A 17691-nucleotide genomic window follows, 5' to 3' on the forward strand; every position below is an offset into this window, starting at 1 on the left:
GTTGAAGAAAATCCACAATGTGGTACTGCATGATCGTCGGCTAGCAGGTATAATAAGCTTTTCGAAAAGTGTCATACAACGTATATTGGAACAAAAAAAGCGTAACTATCAACGGGGAGTATTATGCGAGCTTATGGCAACGTTTGAGCGACAAACTCAAGCAAAAACAGCTGTATTTGGTTAAAAAGAAAGTGTTGTTTCATCAAGACAATACACCAGCTCACACATTCGTTATTGCAATGGCCAAATTAATGAATTAAAGTTTGAATGCACCCTATTCGTCAGATCTACCCCCTTTCGGATTATTTTCTGATTCCAGAATTGAAACAATGGCTAGGTGATTAAAGGTTCTCCAACTTAAAAAGTGATGTCGACAGTTAATGGCAATTTTGAAGAGCTTGAGCACGTGAGATTATTAGACCACAAGCAGATAGAGGCTGAAATCCAGGATAAATACATTAAAAAAGTAGAATCACTTAGGAAGTTCGAATTAAATGCAGGCAACCTAGTCCAGGCAATCAACACCGATGCCTTGCTTGTTTAAAATACCCTTTTTAAATTTAGAAGTGGACAGGATCAGAGCTAAAAGGTATTCAGAGGTTAACAGGACCAATGATTACGAAGAACGACATCCACCATCCGAAGTCATCCACTATTAAACAACATTACCGCGAAAAGGGTGTGGAAGAGGTTTTATCTTCTACAAGGAATCAGAAACCTCAGCATTACATTAGATTATATCCAACGCAGATAAAGATTACTCACGCCCGAATCTCATCTCACTCGAATTTACTTTCAACCAATTCTAAAATACACTTGTTTGATGAAAATGTCAAAACTGGGGTGTGAATTCTGCATGGGATAATACAATAGTACAGTTGTCTGTCTCCAACAACTTATTCTACCTTTCAAGACTTTTGTCGTGTCTATTTGAAATTTAAATGTACCTAGGTATTGATTAAACTCAGTAGAATGGGGTTGGAAATTAACAGAAAATTATTTGAAGCCAATTCAAATACTACTTCTGTTTGCTCTAGAAAAAATATTTGATATTATTCTCGTAACTGTGTAAGTGAGAATGTGGCAGACAAAATTGATTTTTTTGTTCGCCAGTATACATCAGTTATTAGACTTGCTCCAATATTGATTCAAATTAAGCAGATGAAATTATTTATGATATTAATGAAGAAACACTCGATGTATTTTTTTATAACAGCGAACAGAAAGTGTGCGAATGTGTGCATTTTATGTAGAATATCAATTTTTCAACTCTTACAAGATATCTTGGGATTTATTAGTGGTACAAACAAAATATTTTAACGATTTTTGTAGAGGATACACGAGGATGGTCACAGAAGTACCTGGCGCAACAAAGAAAACACAAAAATTTTGGTTGAAAAGTATATTTGTATACTAATATAACCAATAACTGCCTACATCACCTCTTCATTGTTGGAAAATGTTTGAGCACCGCATTTGGGAACAGAAAATAATCTGAGGGGGCTAAATATAGTGAATAGTAAATGAAGGAAATAATCCCACACGCATCCGAAAAAACCAACGCCATGACCTTGCCTTCAGATGTAACGGAATTTGCCTTTTCAATCCATGGTTCTGATTATTCTATAATGTCGAGTGTGAATGGATGGATCCACTTTTCATCCATGGTTATGAAACGGTGCAAAAAATTCTGTGAAACATTGCCAAACACTCGATGGAAACATCTGCACTACGCGGTTTTTATTTCATTTTGAACGCAGCGTCTTGCGCAAAGCTTTCTTAGGTTCAAATTTCCAGTTAATATGCGATGTACCGCACTTTTTGAAATACCTACTATGTCTGATAGCACGAGCTCTTAGAGTCGACGATTATCCAGTACCGCTTTGTGGAACAGTTTCACCCAGTGTGGAATCTAGTTCAGTTTTTATATCGGTTCACAAATTCTATGGATAGATGCCAATCAAATACTAAACAACGTGGTGTCTTCAAACAGCAACCTTGAAACATATACTGTATAGATGGTGTACTTTCTACTACAGTGGTACTTTTCAAGCAACTACCACCATCTCTAGGTTAGACCAGGTACTTCTGGGACCATCCTCGGACAACTTTTGTCTGACCTATTTTCGCTATATAATTTATCGTTTCCAAGAAAAATAGAAAACACTTCACTTTTGATTTGATTTCATTTTTGTCTATTTTGATTGGATTATATTCTTTACATGAGGCCAAATACCAAGTCCTGATAAAGAATATTTTGCCTAGGACTCAAATGTTACAATATCAACATTCCCGATGTGTCGTCGAATTCATTTTCATGATTTTATTCAGTCAATCGATAATATTTACAAACCCACCTTTATATTCATATAAAATGCAAATATTTCCAAAATCGACCCTATCTTGTAATTGTGACCCTCGCATAATTACCATTATTAAGACAAACGTATAAAGTACATATCTGCATACGTACATGCATGCATATCAATGAGTATGAGAAATCCAAACAGAATGTACAAACCGTTCATACATATTAAATAGCTACAAAGATGACGGAATAATTTATGGAATGTGATTCTTCTAAAATCACAACAAACCAGTAGTAATGAACTAAAATTTTCTAAATAATATTAGTGGTACAAATAGTCGTTGGCTAGTGATTCCTTTATTTCCAGTATCTCGAATTAGGTACTGAAGATTTTTATTCAACTTTTAGTTGTATGTTGTTTCCCGTACTATCCATACGTACAGAAAGGGAACAAAGCAAAGAAAATGTTCAAAGAGAGGGAAAGAAAACATCTGGAGGACAAACTGAGTAAAATTGAAGTACAGTAAATGAACAAAGACATTAAAAAATTTTATCAGGAGACAAAAAAAGTAAGATACTAAACACGACCGGATAGAAATATTACATATACAAAGACGGTCACTCATAGTAGGAAAAAAAGAAAAACTGGAGCCGTGCAAAAATTATTCCAATGAATTAAAGAAATAGGATGAATGAGGAGATAGTGAGTGAACCAGGCTCGGTAGAGGAAACACCAACGAAAGTAAAGTAGAGAAAATAATAAATAATATGAAGAATGGCAAAAGTACCGATAGGAATCGGATTCAAATATGTTGGTGAATCTTTGAGGAAGGGAATATATAATTTAATCAAAAACATAGAGAAACTAAAGAAGATGCCAAAAATCATGAGAAACAAATTAGACAAATACTTGGCTGAAGACGTGGGCGAGTACCAAGGAAGTTTGAAAAAGGAGAAGTCAATTAGTGATAAAATTTTCATCATGAAGGCAATCCAGAACAATTGCAATGGCCAAGGATTAAATCTGAAGCTCCTCTTTGTGGATATGAAGCAAGCGTATAGTTAAAAAGGTAAAAAATATTTGTTCCAGGAGTTAGCAATACCTAAGAAAATATCACATTTTGTTAAAATGACTCCGAATAACACTGATTATAAAGCCTATCGGAAAATTTTGAAACAAAAATAGATTTAAAGCAAGGAGACTTACAATCACCAATTCTCTTAACCCTTTACTAAAAACGATCCTGAGAATTTGTTGCATCCGAACTCGGAGGATGATTTACAACAACAAAAGACAAATCGTTGCCTACACATATGATTTGGTACTTATGAGTGGTACAAAAAAGGATGTAGAAAAAGTGTTGCTACTCCTTGCATAGGAAGCTGAAGAATAAGTTTATGGAGATAGAAAGGGATTTGGATAACTTGTGGAGTCATGGAAATCGATAAAAGACTGACGAAAGCGAACAAAACGTTTGGAGCCCTAGGAGCACTATTACGATCAAAATATGTTTCAAGAGCCACCAAATCAACCAACAATGCTGTATGGCAGCGAATGCTAGACCATGAAACAAAAAAAAACATCTGTCTTTGCATCGAGTTTTTTCATTTCATTCCAAATAAATATCAATTCTCACGTGTCTTTGTATTTTTTTCTTTAACAAAACTTCTAGACGTATCCAATACGTCTATATCTACAATTAAACAATAGATTATTTCAAAAAAATCGATAAATTGTATCGAAACACTTTCAATTAGAAATTATTCATGTAACAACAGATCCTTGAGCTTCTATAAGTGTTAGAAGCTATTTTACAATAAGAAAAGTGAATAAAAAATATAGAGACAAATGAAAATGTTTTTTTTTTTCGTAATGTTGACATTACATTGTAAGCATTGAATGAAAATCCTTGGAAATGGAGGATACTTATACATGCGGCTTCTTCCAACTAGTTTTGAACACAGTTTTGATGCCACAAAGTTCAAAATACGCCTAACAAGAACAAAATGTTGATTAAATGGTTGGAAGAGCAGAACATAACAGTGACAATTGGACTCGTTGTAATTGATTATCTTTAGATATGTCGGAGCAGTACAATACGTTTGAATCTTTCCAAGCAGATTCCGTTGTTATAATACTAGAGCTTATTCAATAAGAGTGACAATTATTAGACTATACAATCATCAGTTTCCTGCTGGTTTTCGGAGATCTGTTCATATTTTCAACTTCATTTATGAAAATTTTAGTCACGAATTTGGTCATTTATCCTATAACTTCTATTATTGAATCAATTTCTTCAACTACTTGGCCTAAACAAATTTATAAGAAGTTATAATTTAGAGCAAAGTTATGAATATTTAAAAACGATTCTTCCTATATCCGTTGAGCCAGAGTGCGCTTTTCCAGCCTTTTTTGATTTTGATTCATTTTACTTAATTATTTGGCCTAAATAAAAAGAGATTTTCATGTGAAATAATAATTTTCAGTTCATATTCATAATTCGGGGCTTATCTCAAGATCTCGGAATTGGCTGTATGCAACCCGTATTCCTGGTATTAAAAAAGGTCCGGAATTTAATCCTCTAGATGTGATGATACAATCTCGAGGTTGTTAGAAATTTATAAAACAGTGATTAGTGCGATATCAGTTTTTATTCAGTGAAAATATCGATCAATATTGTTCTCCAAATTCAATTTATATGAAGAATATTTTTTGCTCTAACTTTCCAGACTCTTACTAAGTGGGTGGAAAATATGTTACAATCTCTTACCGTTATATATAAGACTAATGAATGAAGAATGTTTTTTAGCGAATCGAAATTGGGATTTAAGTTAAATTAAACTAAACTTTCATCTCAAAACTTACGTACATAATTTTAACAAAACTTTCCCCAGCTAAGATTCTCATTGAATTTTTGTTTTTTGTTTTAACCAGGATCTTCAATTCGTAGACGAAGATTTTAAGAGTAACGAAGTAAGTCTTTGATACTGACTAACCCAACTAACGTAATAAATAAGTACTTTACCTACTAACTCTCTTTAATACATTTCGCATACTCTCCGATATAATTGGAGAGTTTAAATGTAAAATTCATTCTGTATGATGTTCCATATTATATAAGCAAATAAAGTGTTTCTAAATTCATGCGAAAAAATTCAAGAGACTATTGCTGAATGATTTTTTAGATGCAACATATTCCAACCGTTGGTTTGGTCAATGATGGCCCCAACATTCGCCTCCTCGATCTCCAGAGTTAAATCTTTGTGATTTCTGTTGAATGGTGTTACAAATCATTAGACTACTCGACACCCATAATTCATCTCAACGATTTGAAGAGTTGTGTTCAAATAGATTGTTAAATAAGTACTTTCGCTTTTTACTGATAGAGTGAGTTGCTCTATTTTTTGAACTTATGTTAGTGCCGTTTGTCACGTGATACTGGATACATTGACGTAACTTTAGAAGCAAGTAGTGTGTGATTTTTAGTAAAGGTGGAAGCTCCGTTTTTCATAACTTTTGCATCATTTTTATACAAAGAATGCAAGGACACAAAGTTTACCAACAATTTCTTGAGTAGTTACATTCATTTAACATCATTCGAGCTCATATAGCCATTTTTGAAAGCAGGGAACCACTCACAAATCATTATATGAGCAGAGCACTTCCAGGATAATATTTATGCATTTCTTGACATCAGAAACCTAGTGGGGTGTCCAGTCATAACGAGAATGTAGCAAAAGAAGCCATCAGACACGGACTACCAATAAATCAAATAAAAATTGATTTGGAAGAAGCACTTTTGGTACAAATATTGTATTAAAAAACTTATAAGATATAAACAACTAGAACCAGAGTCAATACTTGTTTAGGAACTATCAGTCACCTCGACTAGACGGGGAGCTGGCTACAGACAAAAGGGTCGATAGGGTGCGCGCCATTTCACGTTGTAATCTGGCGGCCTCAACTTGGTACTTCACCAAACGCCACTTCTTAAGGTCAGCACAGGTCGGATATGAAAATGCCAGCCGGTTTTCCCGAACGAAAAAATTGGCAGAAAAATCTTTTATGACGTGGGGTTTAACCTCAAATATGAGCGGTGTAAAAGCGCAAGAAGTTTTGTAGGCCGGAAAACCCTCGTAAAAAGCGATGGAAAGTAATTTCGGGTAGCTCAAACGGATATTTTGAATGGAGACATTTTCATTTCAAATATACGCCGATTTTCTTCAATTGTTTTCGGAGGTTTTCCGGCCTGCAAAACTTCTTGCGCTATAACACTGCTCTTAGTTAAGACGCCAAAAACCTAATAGATAAGTTTCGCGCGTTATGAGGTTTTTCAGATGAGTATTCCGGCACTTTCGGTCACTTCTTCGAGGGTTTTCCGGCCTACAAAACTTCTTGCGCTTTTACATATTTGAGGTTAAACCACACGTCATAAAAGATTTTTCAGCCAAACCGGCTGGCATTTTCATATCCGACCTGTGCTGACCTTAAGATGTGGCGTTTGGTGATATACTAAGTTGAGGCCGGAAGTTTATAAGCTGAAATAGCATGCACTTTATCGACCCCGTTTTTTGTAGCCAGCTTTGGGACTAGGAGAAGCATAGTTACTAAAAGTAGACTCAAGTTTTAAACATACAGCACAGCTTTATAAAATATATTCAAACTTGTGCGACGATTTCAACCATATATGCGACTTTAGTGTCTTTTTTATCATAAATATATGCAGCATAGAGAAGAAATGCATGATAATCTGATAAAAATCGATGCTCACCTCCATTTAACTTAATGAGCTGATTGTCTCCAACATTCTATTGAAATTCATTAGAGAGTGCGAGTTAAAACTATCATCTAGCTATTTTCGCCTCATCTGTTACTCAACCTAAGAAATCTGTTCCTATCTGTACCGTAGTCTACCTTACCTTTGAGTTAGTTACCTGAACGACTCCTGGGTGTGAAACATATATTCTTAACCTATCCAATTTGATACTGACTACATGAGTTGGTTAGACACGGTTCACTTGTGATACCTTTAACACTACATCTCATCGCTTAATGGACGATCACCCAAGGAAAAGTGTTATCAATTGCTGTGAAGTCGGTCTTTCGCAAAACCGCCCTCATGTTTATCGTTTTCTCCATTTGCCTATAGGCAATGCTTGCACCACTCAATTCCTCTAAAAATATCTATGTCCTGATTCTTGCACTTCATTTTAACGATTACTTTACTTGTTGTTATCTCTATTTCCTTTAAAAGCTTCATCATCTTTAATAGTGTCTTAAATAGATTTTACATAAAGACTTATTCATAGAATTTAATTTACCCGTGTAGTTATATCTTCAGGAGTTTTTTTGTACTTCTTCTCTTCCTATCGCATACTTTTTGTGTAGGGAAACAACTGGATTTTCAAAATAAACAACAGCCTAGAGGAAATTGTTCGAAATATTATTCACAGTAAAGAAAGTTTAATCAATTTGCCGGAGAGTGTTGATATTATTGTATATACGAGTATTTCAATTTTAACAGTATCTCGTTCTTTCGGTGACGCATTTTTTATTTTTCTTTCTCTCAAAAACGTATCACACGGAAAAAACTCCTTGAAATATTTCTCAAATACAAAACTTATTTGTGTATTTGCTAATTATACAGGGTTATTCATGTGTAAAGTGTCAAGCTTCACTATAGCAAACTATATATTCCTTAGAATTGAGAAGAAGGTGTTGATCACTTCAGCTCAATCCTCTATGCACTTTTTGTGCGCACGTGATCTCCACTCTCAGACCCTTTACTCTGCATAATAGATTTCACGTAGATATTTGATATTATAGAAGTACTCACTCGTGAATCTGGATAAGTTGTTATATATTAATACTTTGTTCCATTAACTAAAGGTTCATTCTAATACAGAGTCTGCTTTGAAAGAAATAAGCCTCATTTTTGTTTTCAAATATTTATAAATGGAAATAGTACAAACGATTATAACTTTACAAAATAGCACCATTCCGCATCTACACACTACTGCCACCTAGTCTTCCAGTTATCGTTCCGGGAACACCTGAACGGGAATGTTTTTTAGCTCCAGCGTCACAGTCTGTTGGACCGCCTCTACCAGCTGCGAAGCTTCCTCTTGAGCGCCTCTTGTTCTTCTCGAAAATGGAAAAAAATATGGTAGTCACTTGCTTCCCTGAAAATATTGGCGGCACCAACTTAGGCGAAACTTTCCTCATGGTTAAGTGTAAGATAGATTTCCGACTCGCGATATAAATTTGTTGGTCTTGCTGGTCTAAGACCATCCATTCTTTCCGTACCTTCTCAGAATAGCTTGTGCTAATCAAAAACACCCTATCTAGCTTTTGCAGCATCATTGTAGGCATCCTTAATGGCGTCGCGAATTTCTGTGTCCGTTTTACCAAGCTTCACATGAATTTGATCGCGTATCGCTGCTCCAGTGAACGCTCCATGAATTTCGGTGACGACACGCTTCGATAAGGGTTCACAGTATAAGCGATGGGCTGTCTTCAACGGCCGGCAGCTGATTGCCGATTTTTTCCCACGTTCTCAAGAAAGTGCGAACATGGGAATGATTTATTTTGTTATATTTCTAGTGTTGCACTCAGATATTCTGTAGATTTTCATTCCACTCTTAAAAAATTTTCATTGCATGGACTCTGAGCGTCAAAACTCTTCAAGCCGTCTTCTTATCGTATCATCCCTTGATACTTCACAAAACTTTGTAGAAGTAATGTAGATGTAACTTGAGCTTATCGCAAAAATTGCCCCTGATGTACATCAGTTACCAGCCCATGGCTTTGATCTGGTGCTTAATTTCGCCCTGTCGATCAAAGAGAATTTTTCCAAAAATTCAAAATTCTGTTAGAAGACAATCGGAGATCTGGACCGTGGTTTAAAATTTTCCACGGATATAAGAATGGATTTCCCCAGAAAGGGCTGGATACAGCTGCGATTGAACTATTCCCCAATGTCGGTCTACAGAAAATAACATTCCATACAATAGCAACGACATAAGTGTTGGGTGGGTCAGAGGTAGAGAAAAAGATTGCAGATATAATATGGAGCATCGGAAAACCAAAATTATCATAGAATTTTCACAAATTGAAAACAGACCTTTAGGTTGTTAGCCGAATAGGTAACAGAACCTTAGCTTCTCAAGAATTAAGCTGTGTCTTAGCTCCATAAACGAAAAATATCTTGAAAAAGAGCAAAAATCATGCTGGAAACAGCAGAAAGTCCTCTTCACCATCACACAAAAGAGTGTGGCGAAATGTGGCTGCAAGATGACCAGATGTATAAGTAATTCGTACTTCAAACTGCTGGGCCTGCCTGCAAAATTGTACTTTCAGAATTCAGTTCATAGTTAAAATATTATATCAAAAATTGTACACCCTTTGAATTACAAGTAAAAAAGTATTTAGCACGTGAAGTAAATGTTTATCATGTGTTAAAACTGAAGATTGACCTTATTGGATGTCTGAATATACCCAAAAGAACCACTGCTATAGGATAGTTTGCTGAAATATCGTCAGTTTGCAGATGAATGTTGCATATGAATGAGATGATACCAGCAACACATTTTCTATCTATCAGTGATTCACACATCATGAAATCGGTTCATATTTTGAAGATCAAAATAGTTCAACTTTTCTTCTTCAGATACAATGAAAAACTTGTAGTCGAATTCATCTACTCGTAATTGACATAACACATCTACGTGTTAATTCATATTCTTGTTTGTTCTTATTCCAATCAGTACATACCCAATTCAGGTGACAAAAATTTATCTCATTATATTCCCAACTCAAAATCGCTTGTTTCTCTGAAGAAAAGACTGGGGGTTATTGTTTTATGAAATTTCTTGAACTTTTCACTGAATGAAAGATTTATTGATCGAAAACTTAAATCCAGTATTGTTTTCAGGTAGAAAGAATGGACTATGATGGTTCGTATCGAGAAGGCAGCGGCAACGAAGATCTCGGCTTATTTCCACCACCACCTCCACCTCCAGATGGTAAGAATTGTTTCTGTGATTCCGATAAAGAGCATTGTTGTAATTCTATTTCTGATGATGGTAAAGCTGCATCTGGATATTATCGAGGAGAGAAAGGAGATAGGGGACCTAGGGTAAGTGGAGACTGATATATTTTTGTTTTGTTCTTCATTTGAATGCTCGTTTTTTTTTAATATCAGTCAAAACAATCTGGAACATTTTGATAACTTAATAATTATATATGTAAAGATTTTAAAACAAATTCGGCCCAATAAAACCAAGATCTATGACTTTTTACTGACGATTTTAACGTTTTTCTAAATAATCTGTCACTTTATTCACTCTCCTGTTATATTCTACTTTCATAATCAATCTATAAGCCTTTTGAATGTTCTGGTATTATCTTAAATCAGTCAGAACAATCTGGAATATTTCAGAATGTTTGATAACTTAATAATTACATATGTAAAGATCTTAAAATAAATCAGGCCCACTAAAAACCAAGATTTATGACTTTTTACCGATGATTTTAACGTTTTTCTAGATAATCTGTCACTTTATTTACTCCCCTATTATATTCTGCATTCATAATCAATCTATAAGCCTTTTGAATGTTCTGGTATTTTTTTAAATAAGTCAGAACAATCTGGAACATTTCAGACTTTTCTAAAACTTAGTAATTATATATGTAAAGACATTAAAACAAATTGGGCCCAGTAAAACCAAGATCTATGACTTTTTACTGAAGATTTTAACGTTTTTCTAAATAATCTGTCACTTTATTCACTCTCCTGTTATATTCTGCTTTCATAATCAATCTATAAGCCTTTTGAATATTCTGGTATTTTTTTAAATCAGTCAGAGCAATCTGGAACATTTCAGAATGTTCGAAAATTCAGTAATTATATATTTAAAGACCTTAAAACAAATTCGGCCCAATAAAACCAAGATCTATGACTTTTTACTGACGATTTTAACGTTTTTCTAAATAATCTGTCACTTTATTTGCTCTCCTGTTAAATTCTGCTTTCATAACACACATAACACTAAATCGTTTAAATAAATTTGTATCAATGATTGTGGTTCTTTTGTTGTTGTTATTGATGGTCGGGTTTAAGTCTCACATCCCAACTCGTGGGAAAATATTGGAGCTTGGCTGAGAAGTGATGCCACATCCCCCATACAGCTCTGATCTTGGACCATCTGATTATCATTTATTTCGAAGTTTGCAGAGTTCTTTGAATGGTCAAACTATCACAAATGACGATGAGCTTCAATCGCACCTGGTTCAGTTTTTTGCTGATAAGGATAAGATATTTTATGAGCGCGGAATCATGAAGCTGAAAGAAAAATGGTAAAAAGTCTTTGATCAAAATGGGAAATATATGATTGATTGAAATTTATTCTCTGTGAAAAAAAAATTGTTTTATTTTATGCTACATAACCGAAATTACTAATAATGTATATACTCGTAGATAAAAATAATCTATACTATAAACTGAAAATAATGTGAAATACTTTTGTTATAAATTGATCAAATTAGTTTTTTTATGTATATTTCATTGTTATTTTGTATGTTTTCCAATGAATAACATAAAAATTAAATAGTTATTCCTATGAAATGGATCTATTTTTAGGGGCCACCAGGGGAATCAATAAGGGGACCTCCAGGCCCACCAGGACCTCCAGGTCTTCCAGGAGCACCAGCGCCCGAGGTAAGAATCGATTCTTTTTATACAATGTTAATAAATTTTGTAATTTTCATTGTTTAAATGTTCTGGCAACTGAATAACTAACTCCATCTAAATTACTTAATCACTTCTACCTTCTACGACACTTTTTTACCTGGTATTGTGTGTATACGGAATTTTGACACATTTTGATAAAACTGCAAAATAATCATTGTTATATTCCACAGATTTTGTACTTGCTCAAAACAAGAATGCATTTGTTAGTTGCTTTGCAAATGAAAATGTTTAGGTCTACATTGGGTTGCCATGTATTTGGTATACACGTAGAACCCCGAAAATAACTGAAATTATAATTATAATTCTTCATAGAAGAACTTTATTACATCCATCATAACTTATACATTTGACTCACTAGTACTTCAACTTTCATTTTTTGTACTCATCTCCATAGAAATGGAAGACAATTCCTTCCTCGTCTTCTCTTTGACCTTCTGTAGACTCGATGTCTTTTCGTGCCTATTTTCATACGTAGTAATAGAAATAAATCACATGAAATGAGATCAGGAGATGTGCCGTTCTTATTCAAAAACTATTGAACTGAGTGTGTATGTTTATTGTCATGATGGAAGTACTATGATCCACATCCATAAACCGCTACTTCTAATAATTAATGCTCGGACTTGGAGGAACAAACCGTTCATTAACTACGTCCTTGTCGTAGAAAAAGCAAATCAGTATTATTTTGTGTTTGAAGCTATTTAAAAACTCTTTTTTGGACAGGGTGACGATGGCGTTTACCATTGACTTTACTGTTGCTTCGATTATGGGTCATCAACAAGCATTAAAGTAATAAAAAACAAAATTTCATACTCATAGACATGTGATTCAGCTTCAAAGGTTGGTTGTTGAATATTGTACAGGGTCCTTCACGACGAGTTGAATCGATATGTATATGGGAACTAGTGTTCTCAAAAATTTGCATGCATGGGTTTTTAGAAATGCTCGTTTCCATTAAAATAATTTCAGTTTTCTGAAACCCAAGTGGACCCAAACTTCATTATTTTGAACGGAATGCTATGGTTTTTATAAAATTTTTGAAATCTACGCAAAATTTCACAAATTTTTGATTATTTCACATTTTCGAAATTTTTGGACACATGCATCCCTCCACTAAAAAAATTATATTTCCAAGTTAAAGTGATTCAAGTCTGATATTTTTGACATTTGGACAAATTACACTTACAGCTTTCAAAATCTGTGAAAACCTTAACAAAAATTTATATAGGGTGTTCAGAAAATGGTGCCGTATTTCGCTATTTAAAAACTTCAAATGGTACCCCCCATTTTTCTCTCTACCATTGGATTCTGTCAGGGATGGGTCGTAGTCTATCCGGATATCGCAAACGGAAAGTATTGCAGGCTCGTTTAATAACCCTATCACATTCCCCGTATATTACCAGCAAATCGAAATAATATTCATTAATAAATCCTAAACGGAACACTTTTGCAACGCTTAAACGTCAAGCTGTTTTCATTGTTTGTTTGTTGATTTGTACGCTTTTTTTGTCGTTCCAGAAAACCGACAATTAAAAACCATGAAAATTTCAGTTTTTTCAATTTTCTACAAAAACCGTCAAGTTGAGACATATGAATTTACTAACGAAGTCCCCTCAATTTAAAGCTTAGATCCAATGGCGAAGAAAAAAATGGGGGTTACCATTTGAAAAATAGTTTTTAGATTGCGAAATTTGGAACCATTTTCTGAACACCCTATATAAATTTTTGTCAAGGTTTTCACAGATTATGAAAGCTGTAAGTGTTATTTGTTCAAATCCCAAGAATATTAGCACTGACTCACTTAAACTAGGAAATATAATTTTTTTAGTGGAGGGATGCATGTGTCCAAAAATTTCGAAAATGTGAAATAATCAAAAAATGGTGGACTTTAGGCAAACGATGCCTCATATAAAGTTATATTGAAATTCCACGTAGATTCCGAAAATTTAATAAAAAGTATAGCATTTCGTTTAAAATAACGAAGTTTGGGTCCACTTCCGGTACAACCGAAAGTTTCAGAAGCATTTTGAAAAATCCATGCAAGCAAATTTTCAGAACACTAGTCCCAGTACTTTCCCATATGCATATCGATTCATCTCGTCGAGGAGGACCCGGTACCTATTTAGAACATACTTTCAATTGAAAAAAAAGATACTAAACTTCTTTCAAATAAATTTTGAATAATATTTGGTAGTTTAAAGTGCCAATTAACAAAATAAATTCAATAAAAATAAGGAAAAATCACTTTTTCAATCCGATATACGCATTTTTAAGGAAAATATGCAAAAAACAAGCTCCTGTTGTATACGAATCGACAAGACGAAGGTTAAGAAGCGTGAAGAAACTCATCAAGAGTATATAATAATATACAAATATCATCCATCAACTGAAATGTGAAACGTTGTAGGGGAGGTTTATAAGATATAACTTTGATTGATTCTACACACTCATCATTAGATGAAGAATTATATTATATTATACCGTAAATTGAATTTGTTCATTAAATTGTTTCAGATTAATCGCATTGCTACAGAAATGAAACCGAATATCTTAAGTAGAGAGGTGGATATACATCTAGATAATAATTGGAAAATGTATTGTGCTTATTCTTATTAATCCCCTAGAACTCAAGTTGAGTTGTGTTAGCTGAGAAATCACACGAAAGCATTTTTCTCACACCACTTATTTACCAGAAAAACTTCAACTCCCATAACATTCTTATTTATTCTTTAACTGGTCCATTTGGACCCCGACAGATGTTAATGTTTACATTGTGAATAGGGCAATAGGTCGAGCTGATCGACCGTCCGTGTATTATTCGAGGTTGTCAACTTAGAAGTGTAAATGTCAAACAATGGTTAGAAGAAACTTTTAAACAATGTTGGGGAGACAACTAATACAGGAATACTTGGATCGCCGTGTCCAAGAGAAAAGTTTATCGTAAGAGATGTGCTCTCTCATTTACAAAATAAGTAATATTGACGAAGCAGAACCGATGGTGGTAGTTCAAGGATGAAAAAGGAATCAGGTGTGTGCCATCTGTGTCATCGTTCAATCACAAACGCACCAAGGTTTTGTGCGATAACTGCTTACAAATGTAAGTGTTCTTCATATTATGTTTTTGGTGAAAGTTATAGCTGGCAGTTTTTTTGTGCAGTACATTATTATTCAACATTATTCTGGTACCTTCTAAAGATACATTTTTGATACGAAAACAGGTTTTGATTTGAATTTTTTCTAAATATAGTTTTGTTATGATGCTTTTGTTGTGATGTTGTTTAATTTTTCTTCAATAAACGTTACAAAATCTGATATAATCTGTGTTTTTTTTTTAATTATAATATCCAGAACATATTACTCCAACAACTTCCAGGAATTTTCATATAGGTATTTTGTTTTCATGATGTCAAGGAACTTGCAAAACAATTTCGTCAATTTCATGTTTAAAAATATTGTTATCATACATATCATATCATAAAACACATAGCAATTTCGTTTATCCACCAGCAATCCTCTTATTAATTGACTATTAAGTAGTCGATGTATAAGTTCCAGAGCTAAGCTTTTGGAAGAAAATCTTCTCTCTTAAATTATATCTGAATTGAAATAATATATTTTCTGACAATTATCACCACCAATATCCGAAAGTGAGAAAAATATTCTAAGAGAGAAATGTCTACCCATCCTATAATAACGGAGGAAAAAGCAATAATTTCTGGTTTTGTCAGACCATCAGTTGTTTTATCCATTTTATCGTCGTTATGACAAATATGAAAAACCTCCTGCTTGTCTTGCAATAAGCCATATTTACTGTTCTCTTCCTCTCAAAGCTGAAAAATAAATTGAAATTATAACAACAAAACATTTTTTTCAAGCAAACAAAAATGCTCACCGAAAGCTTTTATTCTTTGCAATGTGTTTGAAATGAACAAAATGAAATTGGAATTTTTAGATTTGAATGTGTATAGAGGAACAGCTTCCCATTTTATTCTTTCATTTTTATTCTCCGGCTTTACCTGAGGCGTCTTTAAGCCACTTCAATCAGCTTAGATCTTTTATGTTTCCACTATCAATTTACTCTTACACTAATCCCTTTCTTTATCCAACATATGAAAAGAGAATTTTCTTAGTTTCGATTTCTTTAAATCGGTATTAGTGGGGTATACTTTGAGGAATGTTATTAACGAATTCTTGGCAACGGTCAAAGAATGATTGAACTTCATCTTCCTCGTTGCAGAGAAAATATATCTCATGATCTGTAGATTGTGTGTGTGGTCTTTGAACCTACATTATCCAATAAAACAAGTCGTTCAGTAACTAAGACTCCGTTTAACTAATTCACATTTTCTTCCGACCTCTTAGTACGATGTTCAATAATATATAATCTAGAATATAAATCGTGAGAAATATTTATAATTTCTTCTAATAGTTCAATTCTATTTTCTCCTCCTGAAAGTTTGCCAGGTTATTAATTTGAACGAAATGATTCTTTAAAAGCCAGTGGCACCTCTTTGATTGATTGGAGATTAAACAACGTTTCTAAAGCTACAGTTGTGAAGTGAACTGTATGGAATCAGTGAAATAATGAGCTGTCCAACCAACAAATAGAGTTTCCTATAGATCAGTTCAGAATTTAGTGATAAGTTTTTTTACTTTTTCAACATATTGTAGGCCTTGGACTTGTAGTTTCCAACTTGTCATCCTTGAGATGTTGATGTCCATGAATCCATCCATCTTTTTAGAGGTCTTCCTAAAGGTCGTCGTGTCCCTGGTTTACCGTCTCGTGCGATCTTTGCTAATCTTTCTCTGGTCATCCTGTCCACGTGTTCGTTTCAAGCTCTTCTACGTTTACGTCCCCATCTGACTATGTCTTCCACCTCATATTCGTGTCTTATGTTTGTCGTCTCTTGGTGTCTATCCGCATATGTTTCTGAGTATTTTCATTTCTATTGTTCGAATGATATTTTTAGTCCTTTTGTTGTCCGCTCTTGTTTTTATAGCATATATTATGTCAATGTGGGTCTAACGTAGGTTTTGTATATTTTAACTTTTGCCCTTTTGTTCATACTGGTACTAGTCCAGATAATATCCCTGAGTGCGCCTGATATTCGGCTGGCTTTGATTGCTTGTCCTTTTACTTCATTTATTTTGTTCTTGTCTTCGCTGATTTATGTGCTTAGGTAGTCAAATGACATTGCCTGATCTATGGCTTTATTTTCTAGGGTGAGTTTGCACCTCATTGGTTCTTTAGAGATGACAAAGGTTCTAGTTTTTGTGGTGGATACTTGCACTTAATTTTTATATTATTTACCCTGATACTCCAAAATTATATTGAAAAAAATATATAGCAAAATGACCAATTTTTGATAACTTTCATCACTCTCTGATGAATATAACTTGACATTCGATAAATACATGAATAATTTGATATTTTTCATAAAGCATTGTCGGTTGTTTTTCATTATTTATAAACTAAAATAAATATTTTATGATAGTTTGAAGCTTTAATTAGTAATTTAATGTAAAAATATCCCCTTTCTAGCAAAAAGTACGTTCTGAATCTTCCAAAAGTTATTAATTTTCGTTTGTTTTATTATTGAAAAGCCAGACTTTTGTAGTATTTCACAATTA

General features: G+C 33.8%; 1 protein-coding gene across 11 annotated transcripts in view; it reads left to right on the plus strand.

Moving 5' to 3' along the window:
- Positions 1-17691, plus strand: part of LOC130894040 (collagen alpha-1(XVIII) chain) — a 577499-nt gene that overhangs the window by 468115 nt on the left and 91693 nt on the right. For 5 of the 11 annotated variants that reach the window (XM_057800571.1, XM_057800565.1, XM_057800572.1 and 2 more), the window contains 3 exons: positions 5244-5282; positions 10243-10446; positions 11950-12027. In XM_057800571.1, the coding sequence (XP_057656554.1) occupies positions 5244-5282; positions 10243-10446; positions 11950-12027 (321 nt within the window). The remainder of the gene's footprint in view (positions 1-5243; positions 5283-10242; positions 10447-11949; positions 12028-17691) is intronic. The other 6 variants (XM_057800570.1, XM_057800568.1, XM_057800569.1 and 3 more) reach the window with 3 other exon arrangements.

Source organism: Diorhabda carinulata, chromosome 5, assembly GCF_026250575.1.
Source record: "Diorhabda carinulata isolate Delta chromosome 5, icDioCari1.1, whole genome shotgun sequence".
Lineage (NCBI taxonomy): Eukaryota > Metazoa > Arthropoda > Insecta > Coleoptera > Chrysomelidae > Diorhabda > Diorhabda carinulata.